This window comes from Cyprinus carpio, chromosome A8, assembly GCF_018340385.1.
Source record: "Cyprinus carpio isolate SPL01 chromosome A8, ASM1834038v1, whole genome shotgun sequence".
In the NCBI taxonomy this organism is placed as follows: Eukaryota; Metazoa; Chordata; class Actinopteri; order Cypriniformes; family Cyprinidae; genus Cyprinus; species Cyprinus carpio.
Genome location: NC_056579.1, coordinates 7,293,971 through 7,315,451, shown reverse-complemented (window position 1 = coordinate 7,315,451; position 21,481 = coordinate 7,293,971). Strand labels below are relative to the sequence as shown.

At 35.1% G+C, this 21,481-nt stretch overlaps 1 protein-coding gene across 2 annotated transcripts; it reads left to right on the top strand.

Moving 5' to 3' along the window:
• The first annotated feature begins 8,362 nt into the window (after positions 1-8,362).
• Positions 8,363-21,376, top strand: LOC109088840 (LIM/homeobox protein Lhx4-like). 2 transcript variants are annotated; one of them, XM_042761888.1, is made up of 6 exons: positions 8,363-8,962; positions 12,370-12,541; positions 15,357-15,559; positions 17,811-17,965; positions 18,058-18,229; positions 19,470-21,376. In XM_042761888.1, exons 1-6 carry the CDS (start codon positions 8,878-8,880, stop codon positions 19,856-19,858), a joined length of 1,176 nt encoding a protein of 391 aa, XP_042617822.1. In that variant the 5' UTR covers positions 8,363-8,877; the 3' UTR covers positions 19,859-21,376. The 2 variants fall into 2 exon arrangements, with proteins under 2 accessions (XP_042617822.1, XP_042617821.1); XM_042761887.1 differs by having other exon boundaries at positions 8,372-8,962; positions 19,467-21,376.
• Positions 21,377-21,481: the final 105 nt, after the last annotated feature.

The following is a 21,481-nucleotide window of genomic DNA, read 5'->3' as shown; positions in this document are numbered from 1 at the left end:
TCTTTTTTTGTATTGTTTTTAAAACTCCAATTAGTTTTCTGGCATGGAATGAAATTCATGACATTTTTGCTTTTTTATGTCCAGTATCTTTAAAACCAATAGTCGGGTGTGATAGATTCATTTTAAGATTCCATCAATTTGGAGAATTTCAATCATGTTTGATATTTTGGTTCAATTGTAGAACACATGTTGTTTTCTTTGGATTCATCATGTCATAATTTCCCGTTTTTTCTCTGTAACCGTTTACAAAGTCACAAAGTGTATGATGCCTAGTGTTTTAAAAATCGTTCAGAAAGTCACGTAGTGTATTCCAGCCTTTAGTTTTAGACCATCCCTGAAGATTTTACTAATTTCTCAATCAAACCTCGGTAAAACACTGTAAACTTAATTATGTAATCATTCTTGATATGCCATCACTGTAACATGTTACTTCATTGTAACATTTCCGAAGCCTGAGCATCATTCACCCTATGAGTGTCCTCAATGCCATATGCGGAGCTCATGTGTTGTGTTTAAGGGTGTCTGGGGTCAGGAGTGGTCTGGGCCCACGCGTGGAAGAACAAGCCTGTTGCCATCTGGTCTGTTTTGCTAGCTAAATCCTAACAATTTCATTGGGATTATAGCAAGTGAGTAATCCTGCTTTCCGTTGGGTCTGCGGGAGATTACCACGGGGATTAGCCTCCACTGATAATAAACTTTATTAAAACGCAATCGGCTTTCAAGGCCTCTTCGCTCACACACTTGGAAGTTAGCTGTGCTTGGGAGGGGGTTGTGACCCCAGGGAGAGAGGATCTGAAGAGGAGCGTTGGAAGACAAGGGTTTGAAGTGTTCCAAATTACAGGCTCATCTGAAGCACCATCACTTGATCTTGAGCTTTAGGGTTTTCGTGGAAGTCTGAGCTTCCAACTTTTTGTCCCACATCTCTATCTGCTTTTCACATTTTTTTCCTTCACTAGATGTACTGTAAACCTTTGTGTTGACAGTGTTGGGTGCTTGAAAACTGTATTGAAAAGAAAAGCTCTGAAGTTCAAGGCTTCTAGCAGAGAACCAAGAGGATGAGCATAGATCATATGATCAAAAAAACGTTTAAAGGATATACATTTAATTTTGGGGTGTAAACTGTCCCTTTAAGACTTATTTAAGTGAGCTGTACTGTTACTTTTCTAGGTGATTAGAGTTATAATTTACGCACAGGAGATTCAAACATCAGGAACAACCATCAGCCATATCCAGAGATCAGAGTACCATGGAGACTTGGACTCTTGATTTTTGGATCAGTAAGCAACCACGCAAAACACCTCAGCAACCACAAAGCAACACCCTGGCATATTAGCAGTAAGTTTTGCACGGGCAAACATCCAGTTAGAATGACTGATACATGTTTTTAGTCATCAATACTTAAAAAAAAAAAATTTATAGAATATAATTAATTGGATCTTAAACTTTTTTTTTTTCATTTATTTATTTATTTATGTTTGTTTTCGTAAAGTGCCCTGTATATTATAGCTAACTGTTTTTAATTGGCAGAGCTGGCAGTGCTTTGTACATCCCAGCAACTGGTGAGTATTGCACTCTAAAAAGCCATGGATTTTCTGTCTATCTTGCTAGTGTTTTTATGTACACATCAGACTGTATAACTGTGAGGACACATAATATGCTTCCTCTTCCCTGCCAGACCTGAGTGAGGGACCTGTTTGTGTGCCATGAGAACAATGGAACAAAAGCTACATCCCCAGCCCCCAACCAAAAGCGGCAGAAAGCAAGGGTAAAACATCACCTTGTGTTGCTGGTGTTGGGTTCCATAAATTAGACAATGCTGGGTTTTATTGCTGAGGCCCTCCAACATCACATACTGGTATTAAAATGCTGGACAGGTTTGATACCTCTACTGTCATACCACTCTGATTTTAATAATATAGTAAAGCTTCTGCCATGGGTGTACACATGGTGTGTGAGTGTGTATGCACACTGAGAGTGAATTAATTCTTTGAAGAGAGGAAAAGGGTTAATATATGGTTCTGTTATTGTAGCTCATTTACACTCTGACCCCTGCATGTTACATCTAACCCTAAAACAGGAGCCAAACAGATCAATCTCATTTTACTACCGTCATTCCTCCCCTCGTCCATAATACATATTTTGAGATGCAGCCCTCATTCCCAGCTTTAATGCTGTCAGTCAGAATGGATGCAAGTTACTATTTGCACTTGAGGGAAGTTTTTACTATCATAATTATATTAACAATCATAATTATATTATATTATATTACATTACATTATTAATTATATTAAATATAATTATTAATAACATTTTGAAATAATTTTATTTTAATTTTACATTTTATATGAAATACATTTATTTGATTTATTTGTGTAAAAATATGCAGAAAATATGTAAAAAAGATGATTATGTATTTGTTTATATGTAATCACATGGTATCGTATGTGTGTACTATAAATATAAGATGTAATGATTTTATGTGTGTGTGTGTGTATATATATATATATATATATATATATATAATAACTATGAATTACAAAGGACATGTGCATGAATCTGAACTCTGTCGTCGTCATCATACTGAATCCATGTAATGAGATTTTTTATATAAGCCCCCAAATCTGGTTGAAAGGTTAAATAAAAAAATTACAAAAAAAATAAAAAAAATAAAGAGATTATATTGTCTAACCTGATTTTAGACAGGTTAAATTATTATTTAAAAGGTTCTTAGTATCTCCTTTTGTTTGGTAGTGTTTATTTTGAAAGTAACTAGCACAAGGAAATTTCACAGAGTTCACTACATACTACATAGCCAAAGATATTTGGTCATTATTCATCAAAAACTTGTGCATTGATAGTAAGTCTGTCTTTTCTTTACTACTGTAACAGCTTCTGTTCTCCTGTGAAGGCTTTGGAACATGGATGCAGGTATTTGGTCCTATTTAGACACTAAGGTCAGGCAGCGATGTTAGATCACATTCATTGTTCCAGTTCATCCCTGAGGATTTCAGGTCTGGATTTTGTGAAGGTCAGTCAAGTCTCGTTCAGTAAATAATTTTTTGATAAACCTTGATTTGTGCACAGGAGCACTCTGATGCTGGAACATTAAAGATACATTACCTTATTCAGGTATATTACATTATCATCCTTTGACCAAATGCCATATGAACGCAAGTAGATATATACACAGCTTCTTGGCAGTTGTAAACTGTGTAGGCAATTATAGGGCTGTGGATCAGCTGACTTGAGATCAGTGTTACTGGCCTTCATATACAGACTGCAGAATAGTGTTGTGAAGGTGGTCTGAGATCAGCACAAGTATAACCTCTATCCTGAAAGCTTACATTCTTCTCATAGGACAGGTCAATAAGATGAGTTTGGATGGCTTCCAGAGCATGTCCATCAACATGCATTAATGAAGCAGAATGAACGGTCTTGTCAGCAAACACCGGAAATGTAATCTGCATGAAGATGCTTCAAAGATGTTCATCAGTGTCGTTTAAGCAATTTTATATAGTACCAGCTAAATGACCTTCTCTCTTTCCCAATCTGTCTTAAATCACCTAAATTTAAGATTTTGTAATTAAGAAGCAGCTTAATTGTTTTGTCTGGATATGTGTTTGTGTTGTATTGGTAATAGTTAAAACAATAGTTCCCACTATAAATGGAAATCTGCTGAGAATATACTCACCCTTGGACTATTTAAGATGTAGATGAGTTTATTTCTTCATCTGAATAGATTTGGAGAAACATAGCATTACATCACTTGCTCACCAGTGGATCCTCTGCAGTGAATGGGTGCCGTCAGAATGAGAGACTAAACAGCCAATTAAAACATCACAATATTCCACAAGAAATCCAGTCCATTTTCTGAGGAAAAAGTTCATCATTAAGGTTTTTTAACTTTAAACCATCACTTCTGGCCAAAATAACATTCCATAATCTTTAATAAGGTTTCCTACCATGAAAAAAAAGTATATCACCTGTCGTCCTCTCTTATCAAAAATCCACCAACATATTTATTTAAAACAGTTTTGGTACTGTTTCAAACAGTGCTTGATCTGTGCATATTTCTCTCCTGAATCTGACAACTTTTTCTGGAGGAAGCAATATTATGGCTTGAGGACTTATAGTTTAGAAGGGAGGCAACAGTTTGAATTTAAAAACGTCTTTCACTCAGCTTTTCACTTTTTATCAGCTGTTTTTACTCTTATTCTGACGGCACCCATTCACTGCAGAGGATCCATTGGTAAGCTAGTGATGCAATGCTAAACTTCTCCAAATCTGTTCCAATGAAGAAACAAACACATCTACATCTTGAATGGCCTGAGGGTGACATATTCAGCAAATGTAAGTAATAACAATACCAATTACAATGTGTATTCATGTTATCAGAAAAACAAACAATTAGACCTACATAGAAGTGCATGGTGTATTATTCAGTGCACATCTAATTATACTATTAAATGTGCACTTTAAAGTATTTTGTTCAGTTGAATAACACTATAAAAATCATGCATAAGATCAGAATCATTTCATGGGAGCCCACTTAAATAAAGGTATCGATTACAAGTCGTAGCAAGTAAAAACATTAAAGGGGATCCTTCATTGTTTAATGGTAAGCTTAAGGTGGAACACGTCGCCTTTAATTGAATTTCTAACCTAAGCAGGATCTACCCCTTAGCCAATTATAATGTATTAGACAATTATAATGTATTTTACCTGACCTGATCTACAATGGCCAGCCATCACTGCGTTGCATGGTTTTGGAGGGTCATTGTTAATTTTTTTTTAAGTTTTGCATGCTTAAGATTTACTATTTGATTCCATTTATACAATTACACAATCATTAAGTACACTATTAAACATGCATTTTATTGTATTGTATGCCTATATTGTTTTGTACATTGCATATTGAATATATTGTCAGTATACAATTTCCAACTGACTGATATAGCATGTTAATTGTGATTTTTGTAGCTTCCCACCAATGTCTCCTAAGTGTAACTTAAGCCAATAAACCTGAATTCTGATTCTGATTAAACAATGCCGAACCTCGTACTTCAACTAATTACGTAAATGGACAGGACCTGTCAAGAGACAATAACTATTCCCTAATAGAATTTGCCCCCAAGAGCAATTTAATTTTCTGTGTTGCCCTCTCTTGAGGTCTCTTCGTCTCTTTCTGTCTTTCCTTTGCAGGGAAAATGGGTGGAACGGCTTCTGACATTGACGGTCCAGCCTTTATTTACTCTTTTCGAGGAATAGAAGCCACCAGACTGATGTAGACAGGTAACGTTTTCGTCTTTGTGGTCTTTCTTTGTATTTGTGGAACGAAAATTCTAGATCGACATCCTGCCAGCTCGAGCGCTGTCCAGCTCGTGTAGTTAGCGTAGAAATGCCACGCGACGCTCGGCAGGTTTGCGTGACGCTCTCCGAGACGTGATGTTCTTCTTTAAGGGCGCAAAGTTTGTTTATTTTCGTGTCGTATTCGAATCGTATCGAAGATGTCTTGAATGCTTTTATATTAACAAACAGAATAAATGACAACAAACACTGCATTTGACATGTAGGATTTTATTCAGTTTGAGAGACTGAGAATTATTTGTTTGCATATTTGTTATTTGTCTGTGTCAGAATAAGAATATTCTCGTATTTGTTTGCAGCAAATTCAAGTTTTAGAGATTGGCAACTTCTGCCTAAAGGGTGTTTAAATTACAGATAAGTACAAAGAGCGCTTTTGTCACTCCAGAGGTGAGTTGTAGTAGCCTACTAATAGAAAACATGGACGTTTTAAATGTAATGTAATTCTAAGATTTTAAGTCAAAACAACAAACATAATTAGAAACATTTATACACTATCCCATTTTGTGCAATATTTGTGGCTCAAATACAAGCACACTGGAAACTCTTCCCATCTGGTCAGACATATTTCTTTCTGTCTTTCTTTCTTCCCTTGATTCTTTTTTAAGGATGTATATTTACAGTTTTACATATCAAATTAACCTGCTGATTCAGATGATACTATATTTAACATAGCTTCAATCACATTATAAACCAGACATAATAAAATATATTTTTTATTCTATGTTTTCTACATATATTCTTCAATTTTACTATCACCTGAGGAGGGGGAGGGTCATGATGGTTATTTCACCCCTGTAGCTCATTTATAATTGTTTGAACTGATTGTGTTTTATGTCTCTTCAGGGATGCTTTATTTGATTATAATGATATAAAGTGTTACTTTGTGGTCCTGATTTTATTTCCATCTGAATTTTAGTTTTGTTGTAATATTCACATTTATTTGTCCAAGGATAAGCTCAATGGCCTCACAGGTAAAGGTTGAGAGGTTGCAATCTGATCTATGAATGATCGCGTTCAGAGAGCTGTGTTTTACTGATATGATGGAGCAGCAGCTCGGGGTGTCAGAATGCGGATACTGTGAAATACTGGCAGTAATTAAAGGATCTCGGGTCAGCTGGAGTCGCACCCTTTCGCTGAATTATAGTCCACAGGTCTCTCGTTGTTCGGACAGGTGCCCTTTAGTGAATTTTATAGTGACTTAAACTGACTTTGAGATGCAAAAGAACTGCGCGCGTGTGCAAACGCGTCCACTGTAGCCTATACGTGGATTAATGCTTTTTGTCATGTGGCAAAACACTGAGCATTAAGATCATTTGCTCCCCTGTTGTTTAAGTAAGACTAAATTCACATTTTCACTTTATCATCAGCGTAATTGAATAATCTGCATAATAACTCCTCGCCATAATCAAAATGAAAATCAAAAGCGTGGCCCGGGATAATTCGCATGTCCACCATTGGCCCATAGAGAGGGGATCTGGTGAGGGCTGCTGTGTTTGCAACCATTTAATCAGCTTGATGATCACTTTCATTTAACTAAATTACACTAGAGCCATTAAGCAAGACTGTGGACGGGGTTGCGTTGTTTAAAACTTGAGATAATCGGACTTTGATGACATCCACGTCCCTGCAACATAGCTTTCCATGATTTATAATTTTATACTCTATTTTACACCAGGCAAGCAGGATTGAAATACGCTGTGTATATAAACGAGATTATTTTTATCTGTATAGGATGTTACTTTGTGTGCCTCCAGTCTCAAGTGGAACAATTTAGGTTGTTATTGCTTTTAATTTATTATTATTGGTGTTCTGAAACAGAGCATTAACTGCTTTCAACAAGACTGTCCAGCAGACTGAGAGATATAAAATCAGTTAAGTGTTGGGTAGAATTGTTTGTTGTCAGAAGGTAAGATAAAATTACATAATGCATTTGGATAGAATTGAAAAGAATTACGAAATGATGAAACTAAACGAACAGTAAAAAGCCATTTGAAAGACTTAGCCTAACCTTTCTTTTCGAATTTTTATAATGTAGAATAATATATAAATACTATTTATGATTTATAAATGCCAGTATAAATTCTATTTACTACAATTTGCAGTAGCCTATATTCACAGTTTGGTCTGTCCCGCATCAGCCGTTTACTAGTATATATCTTCTTGATTCTGTGCATCCCACAGAGCTTCCAGAACATATATCGTAATTTTAAAAATGTGCTTTTTAAGTATTTGAATGAGCGCGAGAGGAGTGAGGTATAAGAAAAGAACCACTAAAGACATACGTCATACGTGATACATGCTACGCAGAAAAGCAGCGAGACTGACGATGATGAGACTGACTGCTCCATTCTGAAGCTCTTTTTCATGAAGCGGTGACTGTCAGAGCTCGCGAGCTCACGCGCCGCATTATAGCTACTGTCCGTGAAGAGAATTGGAAGTGAAGATTGAGTTCATCTCGCTTGAACTCCGCTCTCTCCGGAGGGAGAAAAGCTCGAATGAAACGAGTCCTGTCAGAATCGGCTGTGTAGAGACTGCTGGTAAACAACCTATAAAGGCTTACTTGAGTTACAACAGGACAAAATTAAGAGAGCTATTCTGTGTAAAAAAAAATAAAAAGAAAGAAAGACAAAAAGAAAGAAACCAACTACCCTAGGCTACTTTAAAATAAAATGTAAACTAATGTATAGTTCCACATGGAGTTCGCCTAAATTAATTTTTTAGATTATCTTGCTACGTATTGCTTTGTTGAAATTTTCTCAGTACGTGGAGAATTTATAACTGTAACTCATACTCTTTTCTTTTTTAATTTTCTTTAGTTTCTTACAGTAAAAAATGTTTTTAAAAAGAATTAACATTTTATTGTTATCTTTACATTTTACAGTAGGCCTATTTAAGGTAACTTACAGGCAATCAATTAACAGGGTTTCCTAACATTTTACTTATTTTATAATTATTAATATTTTTACAGTCTAGCTAGGCCATGTCTACATAGGCTACATATCCCACCCAATACATCCCAATGTATGTATTCGATGTGTTTGCGTAAGTATCCACTAAAGCAACGCTGAACTAAAACTACGTGTTAAATATTCACGTATGCCTAATATTTATGTTACTTGCTTGACTGACCCCTGCCAGGTCACAAAAGGGTTTTAAAACACTTCAGATCCTGAGGTTTCAGTAGTGGCACTGTATTTATCATCATCACTTCCTTATCGCTTTTTCTACTTACCTGAGAGGCGCACAAGTTCCCGCCCCTCTCGCTCCCGTCCACGCCTCCCATTGGCCCCCCGGGGGAGTGACGCTCGGGCCGCCCCTGCAGTGTGAATGAATCAAGCGGTTTGTGTGACACACAGTGAAAGAACACACGGGCGCTCGAGTATTTCACGAGGATAACCACAGGCGCGAGGACTCTAAAAGGACACTATCCGGAGAGAGAAATTATTTTACGCACATCTGAGATTCTCAGACCTCCGCGAGCGGGTGCATGTGCGCGTTTTATCGGCCTGGATGAAAATGATGCAAAGTGCGGCTGTGTTGCCCGGCGAGAGCGCGGTGAAGGGTCTGCCGGACATCCTCGGAGTGCAACTGCAACGTAAGGGTTTTTTCTTCTGCTTATTGATTAGTTCATCAGAAAATTGGCAGGCCTCCTCCGGGCGTCTGCAGGCCACCACTGTTGAATAACATGTAGCTTTTAATTAAACTCCACTGGGGAATTAAATGTGGGCCACTATCTGGGTGATAAAATTTGATCAGACGCATAGAGCTTTATTCTTTATAGCTTTAACTGTGGATATCGTCAAATTCTGCATTAGACCCAGAATATAATTTTGTAAGAACCGATGAATGTTCTTCGTGAATCTGGTCGTAAGTGAGCTCTGGACCAAATTGCATGCCATAGCATCGTTAAAAACGCGTTTTGTGTAAGTGCAGTGCTTTATAATCTCACAAAATAAAATAAAAAATAAATCCAGCCTGGCTGTTTGTATGTCAGACTAATGTTAGATCGTACAACTGGCTATGTTAAGCTGTTTGTGTTGTGGTTGAGAACAGCATGTCTAAAAGGTCCTAGAAACTAAACAAAGACAAGAAAAAGGAAAAAAAAAAGAAAATTAATCCGATTTTTAATATAACCCATTGGTTAAATAGAGCAGCGTGCATATTATTTGTCTCAGTGAAATGGAGATTACAAAACCATCTAGATACAGTACATGAACATTTCATATAAAAATAAATGGCATTGCCTATTATCTTCGCATCTGGTCCTTATCAGTCGCAAATTAATCTGTGTTAGGCCTATATAATCTGATCTCACAATCAAGATGGAGTTTGAATTGGATAAATTCCTGACCTAATTATTCACAGGCGAGCTTCAGAAATGTACAGATGGACTTCATCTTGTTCAGAGCGGACTTGTTTTTACCTCTTGCAATTTTATGTTGTAAAGAAGAGAAAACATATTTTTAATCACTAGATCCGTGCATAATAATAACAAAGGGCATTTGCCTGAATAAAATGCTGGAAAACACTTTGAAAGAAAATCAACCACTTTATTTATCCTATTTTCTTTTTTGAAGAATGGCCAAAAGGTTAAGCAGGCAATATATAGGTCTGTCAGTGGCGAATGCTTAATTTCATTAAATGATAGTAGATTAAAAGATATTGCTACTCAACCCCCCTTGGCGTATAAATGATGGATTAAGTGAGGATTGTTTTAAGAATAATCTGTTCTTGCAGTATGGATCTAAATATTATTATTTATATGAATAAGGTGCTTTTAAAACAACATATGGGTAATTATGAAAAAGGAAAACAGAGAAAATAGAAGCCTGCACGACAACGAGATCTAAATGAGAATGCGTTGAATAATAAAACAAAGGTTTAAAACCAGTATCGGACGAAACGAGAGTTAATTGGTATATTTCAGATACATAGGCTACGTGAAGGCCTGCCATGGTAGCCATCTTTTAATTGACTGGCTAATCAAATACATCCAGTAAATGAGCGTTAAAGGCTGAAGGCGGTTGAGTGAGTGAAGCTACGCTGGGCGCTGTTCCTTCAGCACCACACGAGCCTGTAAGAAGCAGTCACACAGCATTATGAACACAGGCATTTTAACGAAAGAAGAATGTTAAATGCTACGGTACAAAATGCTAATAACCTGTAAATTGTTAAATATATATGTATATGTTAAATATATATATATATATAATATATATATATATATATATATATATATATATATATATATATATATATATATTACACAGGCACACATACATACATACATACACACACATATATATATATATATGTGTGTGTGTGTGTTTGTGTATGTGTATATATATATATATATATATTAACAAGGCACTTTTATGATAAAATATGATGTAGTAGGTCAATTTAAAAAAAGTAAAAAATAAAATACATAATGCCTGTTAATTTATGGAAAAGAGGCTTTCATAGAAACACGTTAAAAGGTAGACTAATGTTTTTGTAATGTGTGATATGTTATTTACACTTATTTTACGTATTTATGTATTTTATTTTAAAATTGTTATTTAGTTATTGTTTACTGCATTATTTGATAGTGTTTTGTGTTTGTGTGGGTAACATTGTTCTGTCATTGTGATATTACTGGCTATGATTGCAGTAGAGGTCTATTTTGATGAACTTTGAGACATTTGCCGTACGTTGACATGACACATAAACACTATTCATGTGATTACGCATTTACGCACCTGCTGAAATCAAAATTATTTTTTTGACGATAATAATATCCTCTTGTGTCATATTAGAATATCTTGCCTATGTTGAATCCATTAAAACAGTAGGCTACGTGTGATAACTTTTCGACAGAAAGGATCAGAGGTCAAACATCGATATTAAATGTCATGATATTGTGATTTGAAGAAATTATACCGAGTATTGCTCTTATTGTCTGAACGCTTAAACGGATTTCTTCTGTTTGACCGAATAAGATCAATTGCATTTATCTTTACTGTAATCCATGTTTGTTTTTAGATTTCGGTTTTTGTGCTTGTTTTGGTAGAGCACTTGTTCTTGAGCAACAGTAATTGAAGTGACAGACTGTCTCTGTTAAAGAATCGATGGACCAGTTATATGATTTCAATCTCAATGTCCTCATGTCCTCGCCTGTTTTCTTCTGAAATATTGATTATTTACCAACAAATGGACATCTTTCCTCACCTGTCCAGCCTTAATCGTTCCCATAGGTTGTCTCGTGGAAGGTAGCCTACTCCAAATTTGCTGTCACGATCGCAAACGTACGTTAATCACATACACAATAATAATTATCATTTACATTTTATTAAAATTAAATAGCATTTGTTTAACAAATTTCTTTACAAGTATTACTTGTTATAATAATTTCATTAGCATGATATTATTAGTAATATACCTTTATTTGTATTTATTGTTGTCTTTTTCAGTGCTATTGTCATAATTCTTTGTCGATTTTTTTATTGATATGTCCTTTCATTTTTACAAATATTAAATTATAATGACTTTTAAAAATACAGGTTTTCCCCATCACTTACAGGGTTTTATTTAATTTTTCTTTATGCAACAAAAAGGTTGTACGTTTCTAAATAATGCACTCGAGCGGAGTAGGCTGATAAGTAACATGCTAAAAAACGTTTGAATCAAGCAACTTGCAATTCTATTTTTTCATGTCACTTTATTTAAGAATTTTCTGTAGTATGATCGTTACTGCGTCTATACACTAGATTATTACAGATTATACGAATAGGCCTGAAGCTTGAACCGTAAATTCACGACATTTCTATTTATTTGAATGTGCAATATAAGGCTGTCCAGCATTACATAATGTACCCATATTTTTATAGACTTAAAATTATGAAACCTATTAGAATTATCAGTAATAAGTCTTAACTAATTTACTTATATAGTTAAAATCAAGTTCAGTATTTCTGTTAGCACATTTCACCCTAATCGCTTTCTGACCGTGTGTTTCTCCAGAGATCCCTCAGTGCGCAAGTTGCAGTCAACACATCCTGGATAAGTTTATTCTGAAGGTGCTGGATCGACACTGGCATTCAAAATGTCTCAAGTGCGCCGACTGTCACGCGCTCCTGGCAGACAAGTGTTTCTCTCGCGCGGGGAATGTCTACTGCAAAGAAGATTTCTTCAAGTGAGTCCATGCTCTCTTTTTCAGTTAGCATTTACCTTTCCTGTTACTTCTTATTGCAATGTCTATCTATCTATCTGTCTATCTATCTATCTATCTATCTATCTATCTATCTATCTATCTATCTATCTATCTATCTATCTATCTATCTATCTATCTCATTTCTCTGTATGAAAATCACCCTAGATCAGTCAGATAAATATTTAAGCACAAAATATTTTGATGAATGCAAAATAAAATGTGATTCATAAAAAAGTAATAGTTTTTAAGAATATGATAAATAGAAATCAAATAACTAAGCAAATAGAAGAGTCAACCTTTGCTTATCCAATTAAATAAATGCATAATTTAAGTCATTAATGGAGCAAAATTTTATGTAGGCCTATAGTTGTACAGTACATCATTGTAAATAATATAATGAGAGATGTTATTTAATATTGTTTCAATCACTATTGGTTGCATGAACTATCAAGGAATGAAAAAGACAGAATCAGACCATGTCGAGCTGGATTGTAAGACAACAGTTCTGTCAAATCTCTTGTGCTTTTTGGTGCTGTTTGGCACTAGCATGTGTGTGTCAGTGTGTTTAAGGAAAGGTTGCCACATAGATTCTCTGTCATGGTTAATAAAGTCCTGTGTTTCATTTTTCTCGTGTCAGGTTAGGAAGCACAGTGTGCTGGAACTCGGCCACAAAGACTGCATGTTCCCAAATTCAATTCCCAGTGCTATACAAGAACTCAAGAAAGCAACTTTGCATTTTTTTTTTTTGCTCTTCTTCCCAGTGTCTTCCCCTCCTTTCTTTCCTCTTGTCTTCTTCTGTTTTTTTTTTTTTTTTGCGATTGGATTTTCCCCTTGGCTTTAAGGAAGGAAATTAAGTTTGACTTTTATCCAAAACAGGATCAGTAGTGGCTTTTACCAAATCATGTTTGAGAGGTTTTAATGTCACAGGCTTCAATGAGACCTAAAACGCTAGCAAGACTCAGAGTGGAGGCTAACTTTATTAGCAAGCCCGTGGGGACAAAAGAAGGCATTTTAATGTTAAGACTCTGGTGGTGCTGCTGAGGAGGATGGAGAGGGGGATGGAGGAGGAAATGCTGGCGGTTCACAAGTGAGGGGGTGGGGGCTCGCCTTCCCGTTAATGTTGCAAAAACTTCACCTTGGTTAAGTAAAAGGAGGGTTTATTTAGCAGTATTCACACTGTGATTTACAGCCTATTCTGACTCAGTGCTTTATGAGGCGTTCTGTACGTGCATTTAGTGGCCTCTCTCTCTCTCTCTCTCTCTCTCTGTCTCTTTCTCCTGTGAATCTCTCTGCCTCTGCTACATTGATCAAGAACATTTGTCAACTCCAGGGACATGACAAGCACAAACAAAGATGCCTGCTATAGTATTCTGAGCTTTTGTAACTTATAACAGCCTTTGCAGTTATAAAAAGATTGCTTATGAAAATAGCCACAGTTAAATTCAAGATGTAATGATGCTTAAACTTTAAAATGAATTTGGGTAACACTTTACAATAAGGTTTTAATTGTTAACACCATTAATTGGTTAACAACAGTTAACATGAACTAAGACTGAACAATTCTTCTGCAGCATTTAATAATCTTAAAAAAAATTCACATCAAAACATAAAAACACACACCCCCAAAACGAAAAAAAATAATCTGATTAACAAAAAAAAAAAAAAGTGTAATATTACCTAATTTTGAGTAAAAAAACAAACAAAAAAAACAATAGAAGCTTTATTTTAATACATTTAAAAAATATATATTATTTATTATGTATATACATAATTATTTATATTCCATTACACAGTTTTTCACAAAGTTAGATTTTTTTTTTCAAATTATATATTTATCAGCTTTAATGCGCTTATCAGAATAACAAAAGGTAGCATTAAAAACAGACATCACCACAAGTAACTTTATGTGTGTGTGTGTGTGTGTATATATATATATTTGAATACTTATATAATTTGAATATTTAAAAATTTTCTCAAAATGTATATGCACAACATTATTAACATTACTATTTATATACTGCATATATATATATATATATATCTATATATATATATATATATATATATTATATATATATATATATAAATAGTTATGTTAATAATGTTGTGCATTTTATAGTCGTGTGTGTGTGTATGTATATATGTATGTTAGTATATATATATATATATATATATATATATATATATATATATATATATATATATATATATATATATATTTACACGACTATACATTTTTTTTTTTTTTTACAAAATAACATTTTCATATTATATATGTATATATCAGCTTTAATGTGCTTATCTAAATAACAAAAGCAGTCAAATGTCAAAAGTTTAATTTTTAATGGCAAAAAGAAGTATTCAAAATGTATCATTTAACTTACAATCTGCAAAGGAGTAGGAAAAAATGTTCAAATACTCCATTTAATGTCAATGAACATAAAAACACGTTACATAAACTCAAGTTTATAAATAAGCATTTGTTCACAAAATCTGTAATTTTCTGTCACTGTTTGGACATAGTAAAACACCCATAGATGTAGAAAACATCTATGTCATGTTTGTATTTTCTTCTGTCGCTGACAATAATTGTAACCTTGAAATCAGGATTAGGCATAAAAGAATGTCTTCAGAATAATTCATACATATGAGAAATAATCATTGAACCAATGCTTGTAACCATGCTCAAAGGAAGATAGGAATCATATCTTTGCGACAGGTTTTGCTAGTGATTAAGGCATAATACTTGAATTTGAATCTGTATCATACTGAGGTGTCTCTATTTGTGTACCTGCAGGCGTTTTGGGACAAAATGTGCATCGTGCCAGCAGGGGATTCCCCCAACGCAAGTGGTCCGGAAAGCTCAGGACTTTGTGTACCACCTTCACTGCTTCGCCTGTGTAATGTGCAGCAGGCAGCTGGCCACCGGTGATGAGTTCTACCTCATGGAGGATGGGAGGCTCGTGTGCAAGGAGGACTATGAAACAGCCAAACAAAATGGTGAGCAGGTGTCTTGAGATCTGTGTAAATCATGCGCTCTTGAACCATCAGTTGGTTGTTCCTGTTATGCGGTACATTTTGAACTTTGTAACATTTAAATAAAATTAATATGGCTGTTTTATAATTTGAGAATGATTTCTATAAAAGCGGTCAGGCATCTGTATCGGAATTTCGGAAATATGTAAGTAATGTAGTTATTATACTTGCTTGTTTTTTACACAATGCCAAAAGGATAGAAACACACTTTAAAAAAAGTTCCTAAAATTTTTAAGTACAATCAGAATAGCTGCATAAGTCATTTTATCTTAAATTACATGAAACTGACTTAAAAATATGAGTTGAAGTTTGTATAACTTATTTTAAAAAGTTGAAACTTGCTTAACTTATTTTGAGTAATGTAAAAACTTATCATACTATTTTTTTACAGCATAATGTTCTAATCTTAACCATTGCTCATAAGCAACTAGAGTTAGCTTACACAAGGATTTGAGACTCAATAAGTAAGGTAAATATATTTTTAAACCACCTTTAGAATTTTTGCAAACCCTTTTTTTAAAAAAAATCAGAAAAACTATCTCTAACACTATCTAACATTATGAAACAATACAAATCAATAAAAACCAAAAAACACCACAAAACATGACAGAACTGTGAAATGGTGACTTCCTGGAAATGATGTCATTAAGGAATTAACTTGTTATTAGTTAAAGCATTTTACAAAAGGCTAACAGCATGATCACCAAAGCTGATCACCAAATTAATCAGTTTTGATTAGAACACATTAGAACACAGATAGATAGATAGATAGATAGATAGATAGATAGATAGATAGATAGATAGATAGATAGATTTTAATTAGCATATATTATTAATATTTATATACATAAGTTATTCCGGTTGCTGCTGACCCATTAGAATTGTAGCTGTTTGCTGAACTGGTGGTATATAGATACATTGTCCCAGATTCGGCCCACATTCGCACTTTTCTGTTCCAATTGGAAATCATTCTGACAGCAGAGTTCAGAAGTGGAGATGGTGTAATTAACTTCTTCTTTTACAATAATACAGAGACACCAAGAGATCAGAGGAGGCAACAGGATGGTAGTAAGGAGACAAAATCATCATTAACTACAGTCTAGTGGGGTCTCGGTGTCTGGCATATTAAGTCCCTCAGTGATCTGACCTCTCATGGATCTGCCTCTGAAAGCCCCTCACACTGTATTTATGGAGATTTCTGTGGGCTGTTGATTGATTATATTAAGTGATGCAATGCACTTTTATGGTAGGGCCCCAATAACTCGCACTGGCATGCCATTCTCAGGGTAGATTTATTCCCTCTTCCGCCACAGTGTGACAGTTTCAGGAGAGTATCGACTGGCCATGTGTGAGCACTTCCACTCAAAGCATCCCACAAACTCTTCTTTACTTGTACCTCATGGTAGATGAGCTCCTGACATTTTGCCTCATGCTTAAGACATTTGCTTCATTTCAATAGTGAATAAGTAAAATAGTTGAATTTAAAAAAAAAAATTTATTCACTTTTTTGAGTTCAGTTCAGTCCTGCTCATACTAGCTTTCACCTTTATGCTTGTGTTTTTCATTACGCCAGTTATTTCAGTTCATTTAAAAGTTAGTTATTTAAAATATTATGAACTTCTTAGAACACACTTTACTGTTTTGTTGCTTTATATGGATCGGTAAAGTTGTGAATGTTATAAAAGATTTTATATATGAAATAGATTATTTATTTATTTTATTTTATTTCTAATCATGGAAGAATCCTAAAAAACCAAATGTATCATGGTTTCCACAAAAAATATTATGCAGCACAACTGTTTTTAATATTGATAATAATAGGAAATATTTTTGAGCACTAAATCAACCAATTTCTGAAGGATCATGTGACACTGAAGACTGGAGTAATGGCTGCTGAAAATTCAGTTTTGCCATCACAGGAATAAATGACATTTTAAAATGTATTCAGATATAAAACTGTTATTTTAAATTGTAATATTTAAAAAAATATAAATTTTCTGCTTTTTTTGATTGAATAAATGTAGCCTTAGTGAGCATAATATATAATGTAAAAATGCTTTGTTTCCTATCCTAATATGCAAAGGCATCTATAAATAAGTGGGGCAGGGCTATTTGTTTGACCATCCAAAGGCGGATAGGGGCATCAATTACAATTCTGTTTAGCAGCACAGAAAAGACATAATTTTAATAATTTCTTCAAATTTTTGTGTTACAGATGATTCAGAGACAGGAGCAAAACGTCCAAGAACCACCATCACAGCCAAACAGCTGGAGACGCTCAAAAGTGCCTACAAGAACTCACCTAAGCCTGCACGACATGTGCGTGAGCAGCTCTCCTCAGAAACAGGCCTGGACATGAGAGTGGTGCAGGTGCTGAGACTATAAGCCACAACTGAAGCTTTAAAGTGTTTAATATGATTAAATGGCTATCCGTGTCTTTACTGAGGCTTGTCTGTCCACAGGTGTGGTTTCAAAACAGGCGAGCAAAAGAGAAACGGCTGAAGAAGGATGCTGGTCGGCACCGCTGGGGTCATTTCTACAAAAGTGTCAAACGCAATCGAGGGTCCAGTAAGACAGAGAAGGAGAGCTCAGCCGATGATGCAGGACTTAGCGATAGTGAGCTCAGTTTCAGAGGTAAGTCTGTTTACATCTCCCATGATGCCTTGCTTTCTGTCTTCTTTCTCTTCTTTGTATTCGTTTCTGAAACTTTTTTTTATTATTTCCCTTCATGCATTAATTTGCCTTTTATTTTGAAAATATGCCACTTGGTGGATTGTATGGAATATTCAAATGAAGTTTTTGTTTCTGCTACGTGTTTTTTTAATGATTATTTCATTTTTGTCAGCCCGTTTTGAGAACTCGTAAAAGTCTAGAGCTACTTTCAAAGAGAGGCAGTGTTTACGAGAAATGAAAGCAGCGATGCACAAACTCTATAAAATTGGTGAAGCTTTTAGTCGATTAGAGAGGAAGTGCACAGTGCCTTTGTTGTTGTTGAAAGAAAAGAGTCTGGTTGCACTCCTGTGAGTATGGAAAGTAAATCACAAATGCTCATCATGCCTCAGATATTTCCAGAAGCATGTAATCCCCTTTTTAAAATGGATATTTATGAGGTCTTTATCATAACTGCAATTATTCTTCTTCTGTGTGTAAGAGTATCTATACACTACCATTCAACAGCTTGGTGTCAGTAAGATTTTTTTTATGTTTTTGATCAAATTTGCTACTTATTACAGTTTAAAATAAACGTTTTCTATTTTAGTTTATTTTAAAATGTAATTTATTTCTGTGACTCCAAAGCCAAGGTTTCAGCAGCTATTACTCCAGTCTTTAGTGTCACATGATCCCTCAGAAATCATTCTAATATGCCTCAAGAAACATTTTATTATCATCATCAATGTTGAAAACAGTTGTGCTGCTTAATATTTCAGTGGAAACTCTGATACATTTGTTTTCAGGATTCTTTGATTAATAGAAAGTTCAAAAGAACAACATTTAAACTAAAATCAAATCTAACATAACAAATATAAATGCCTATCAAGTCACTTTTGATCTATTTAATGCATTCTTGTTAAATAAAAGTATTAATTTCTATTAAAAAATGTAAAAATGAACTCACCCCAAACTGCTGAACAGTAATGTACACTGTAAAAAAACAAAAACATTTTTTGAGGTTTTATAAGAAAATACTATTTCATTCTCTCTTTCAAAATTTCACGTTTAATTCAATGTTACTTTCCATTTCTTTATTAATAATTATGAAATTTAGTAGCAATTTCTGAGTGAAAAATTGTTTCTACATCCATTTCTTTTTCAGTGTAGTTGTATTTTTTGTGGAAACAATCTTGAAACAGATTTTTTCTGCTCTCACCAGCAGAGGACCAGATCCTGTCAGACCTTGGTCATGCTAACGGCTTGTATGGAAGTGTCGGAGACATCACGAACGGCAACATGCTCAACGGGAGCTTCTCCTTGGAGGGGGGCGGGCAGCCTTACCATGACCTGCGGGCAGGAAGTCCCTACGGCCTGCCACAGTCCCCCTCATCCATCACTTCCCTCCCAGGCCACACCCCACTGCTCAACAACTTAGGCTTCAACATGGACAGCATCATGGGTCAGGGCACTCAGCCCAGCGTAGGTCAAGCTCTGAGAGCAATGGCCGGGGGACCAACCTCTGACCTGTCGACAGGAAGCAGCACAGGCTACCCAGACTTCCCCACCAGCCCTGGCTCGTGGCTTGATGAAATGGACCACTCCCAGTTCTGAGGTCAAAGGTCATAATGGAAATTGTGGTACTATAGACAAGAAATTTGACTATTTTATAAACATCTTTCCCAGAACTGGCTACGTTTGTGTGGCAACACCCAAAATGGCACCTACTTTAACACGGTGGCTTGACCTTACTGAATGGTGCGCTGATACGAGTAACCCACCGTGGAATGTCTGCGCTGTATCATAATTTTATAACTCATATTTTTTCATCGTTCTCAACTGGAATGGATGATTTCCAGCATGAAATGGTGTGCAGCTGCGAATGGCGTTCAAACCCCAGACCACCCTGGAAAAACAATCACGATCCACCACGTTTTCGAGAACAAGAGGGTCCATGCATGTTACTGAATGAGGAAGAGAACCGTCCGCGACGCACTTTACTGTATGTTCCTCCTCGACTGCACACGGCAGGCTGATTACTGGAAAGAGAGGAGCTCACCGAACAAGAAGAGATATTTAAATAAGTGGCACAAGTGTACTGTATCTTTACTACTTACAAGGGTTTGGGATTTTAATGGTTGAAACTTTCTAAACGGCTCTACTAGAGATGGCCCTTCACATTAAGTCTGAAGAATAGATACAAATTATTTTTAATAAGGATGAATCCGCATGCACTGCTCTGAGTTGTCATAAAAATGTCTGTGTCAATGGTCCCTTTTTTGTTCAGTGTTTTTCCGTTAACTTTGGGCATTCTGGCTCAGCCATGAAACAAAATAAATAGTATACATTTTTTTAATTAAATATATTTATTTCTGGTACTGTTTGGAATATTTGATATTGATACGGTTTTTATTACCATCAAAATACCTTTGTTTCCCATTCCCATTTGTTTCCATCATTTCCTACTCATTGCTCCATGAGCAAAAATTTATATCATACATGTATTCAAATGTGATTTATTTCAGAGCAGATGACAACAGTGGATTTCCATTACACAGATACAAGTACCTTAATGGCCTGACCAATTATTATTAAGCAAAACACGTGAAAGGGAAACTTACACTGTATTTTTCTAATTTGACACATCTAAGCAACATCTAAGAGGATTGAGTGTTATTTATTACTGTTGTGGGTACCAATGTCAGTATTATGAAGAGTTGGATCATGGGAAAGAGTACAGTGAGTTGATGTAAAACTACAAAACTGGTGATACAATTGTAAACGTGAGGAAAATTTGTAGTGGCCAAATTTGGACACAAACAATGGTAAACTGAGTAAAGATGACGCTATGCTGAAAGAGAGAACATATAAGCTAACAAAGGGCAACATGGAAAAAAGAAAAATAACCATTAAGAAATAATGTTTTGTTGAATCTATGTTGAGTCTTAATGGCTGTAAATTTTGTAAAGTCTCAAAAAGTGTCAACAGTCTTGTTTCATGAGCACTATTTATTGCTATGGATCTTTGAAAAAAAGAGCACTGAATTTAGTCCTATATGCCTTCTGTCCAATGGTATGAATTGTGTACAGTCAAATCTATATGGAGAAATAAAGCCGAATCGTCTTTGGGTTACTGCGATGTTCTTTTTATTATTATTATTTATTTCACATGCATTTAATTAATTTTTGAATGTAAAGTTAAACACAGCTTAGTATAACACATAATAGTTGTTTTTAG

Excerpts from the sequence above, each read along its gene's own strand:
- LOC109088840 (XM_042761887.1), top strand. The coding sequence starts at position 8,878 with ATGAAAATGATGCAAAGTGCGGCTGTGTTGCCCGGCGAGAGCGCGGTG. Across the intron at positions 17,966-18,057 it reads TGGACATGAGAGTGGTGCAG|GTGTGGTTTCAAAACAGGCG; the intron begins GTGCTGAGACTA and ends GTCTGTCCACAG. Across the intron at positions 18,230-19,466 it reads TAGTGAGCTCAGTTTCAGAG|CAGAGGACCAGATCCTGTCA; the intron begins GTAAGTCTGTTT and ends TGCTCTCACCAG.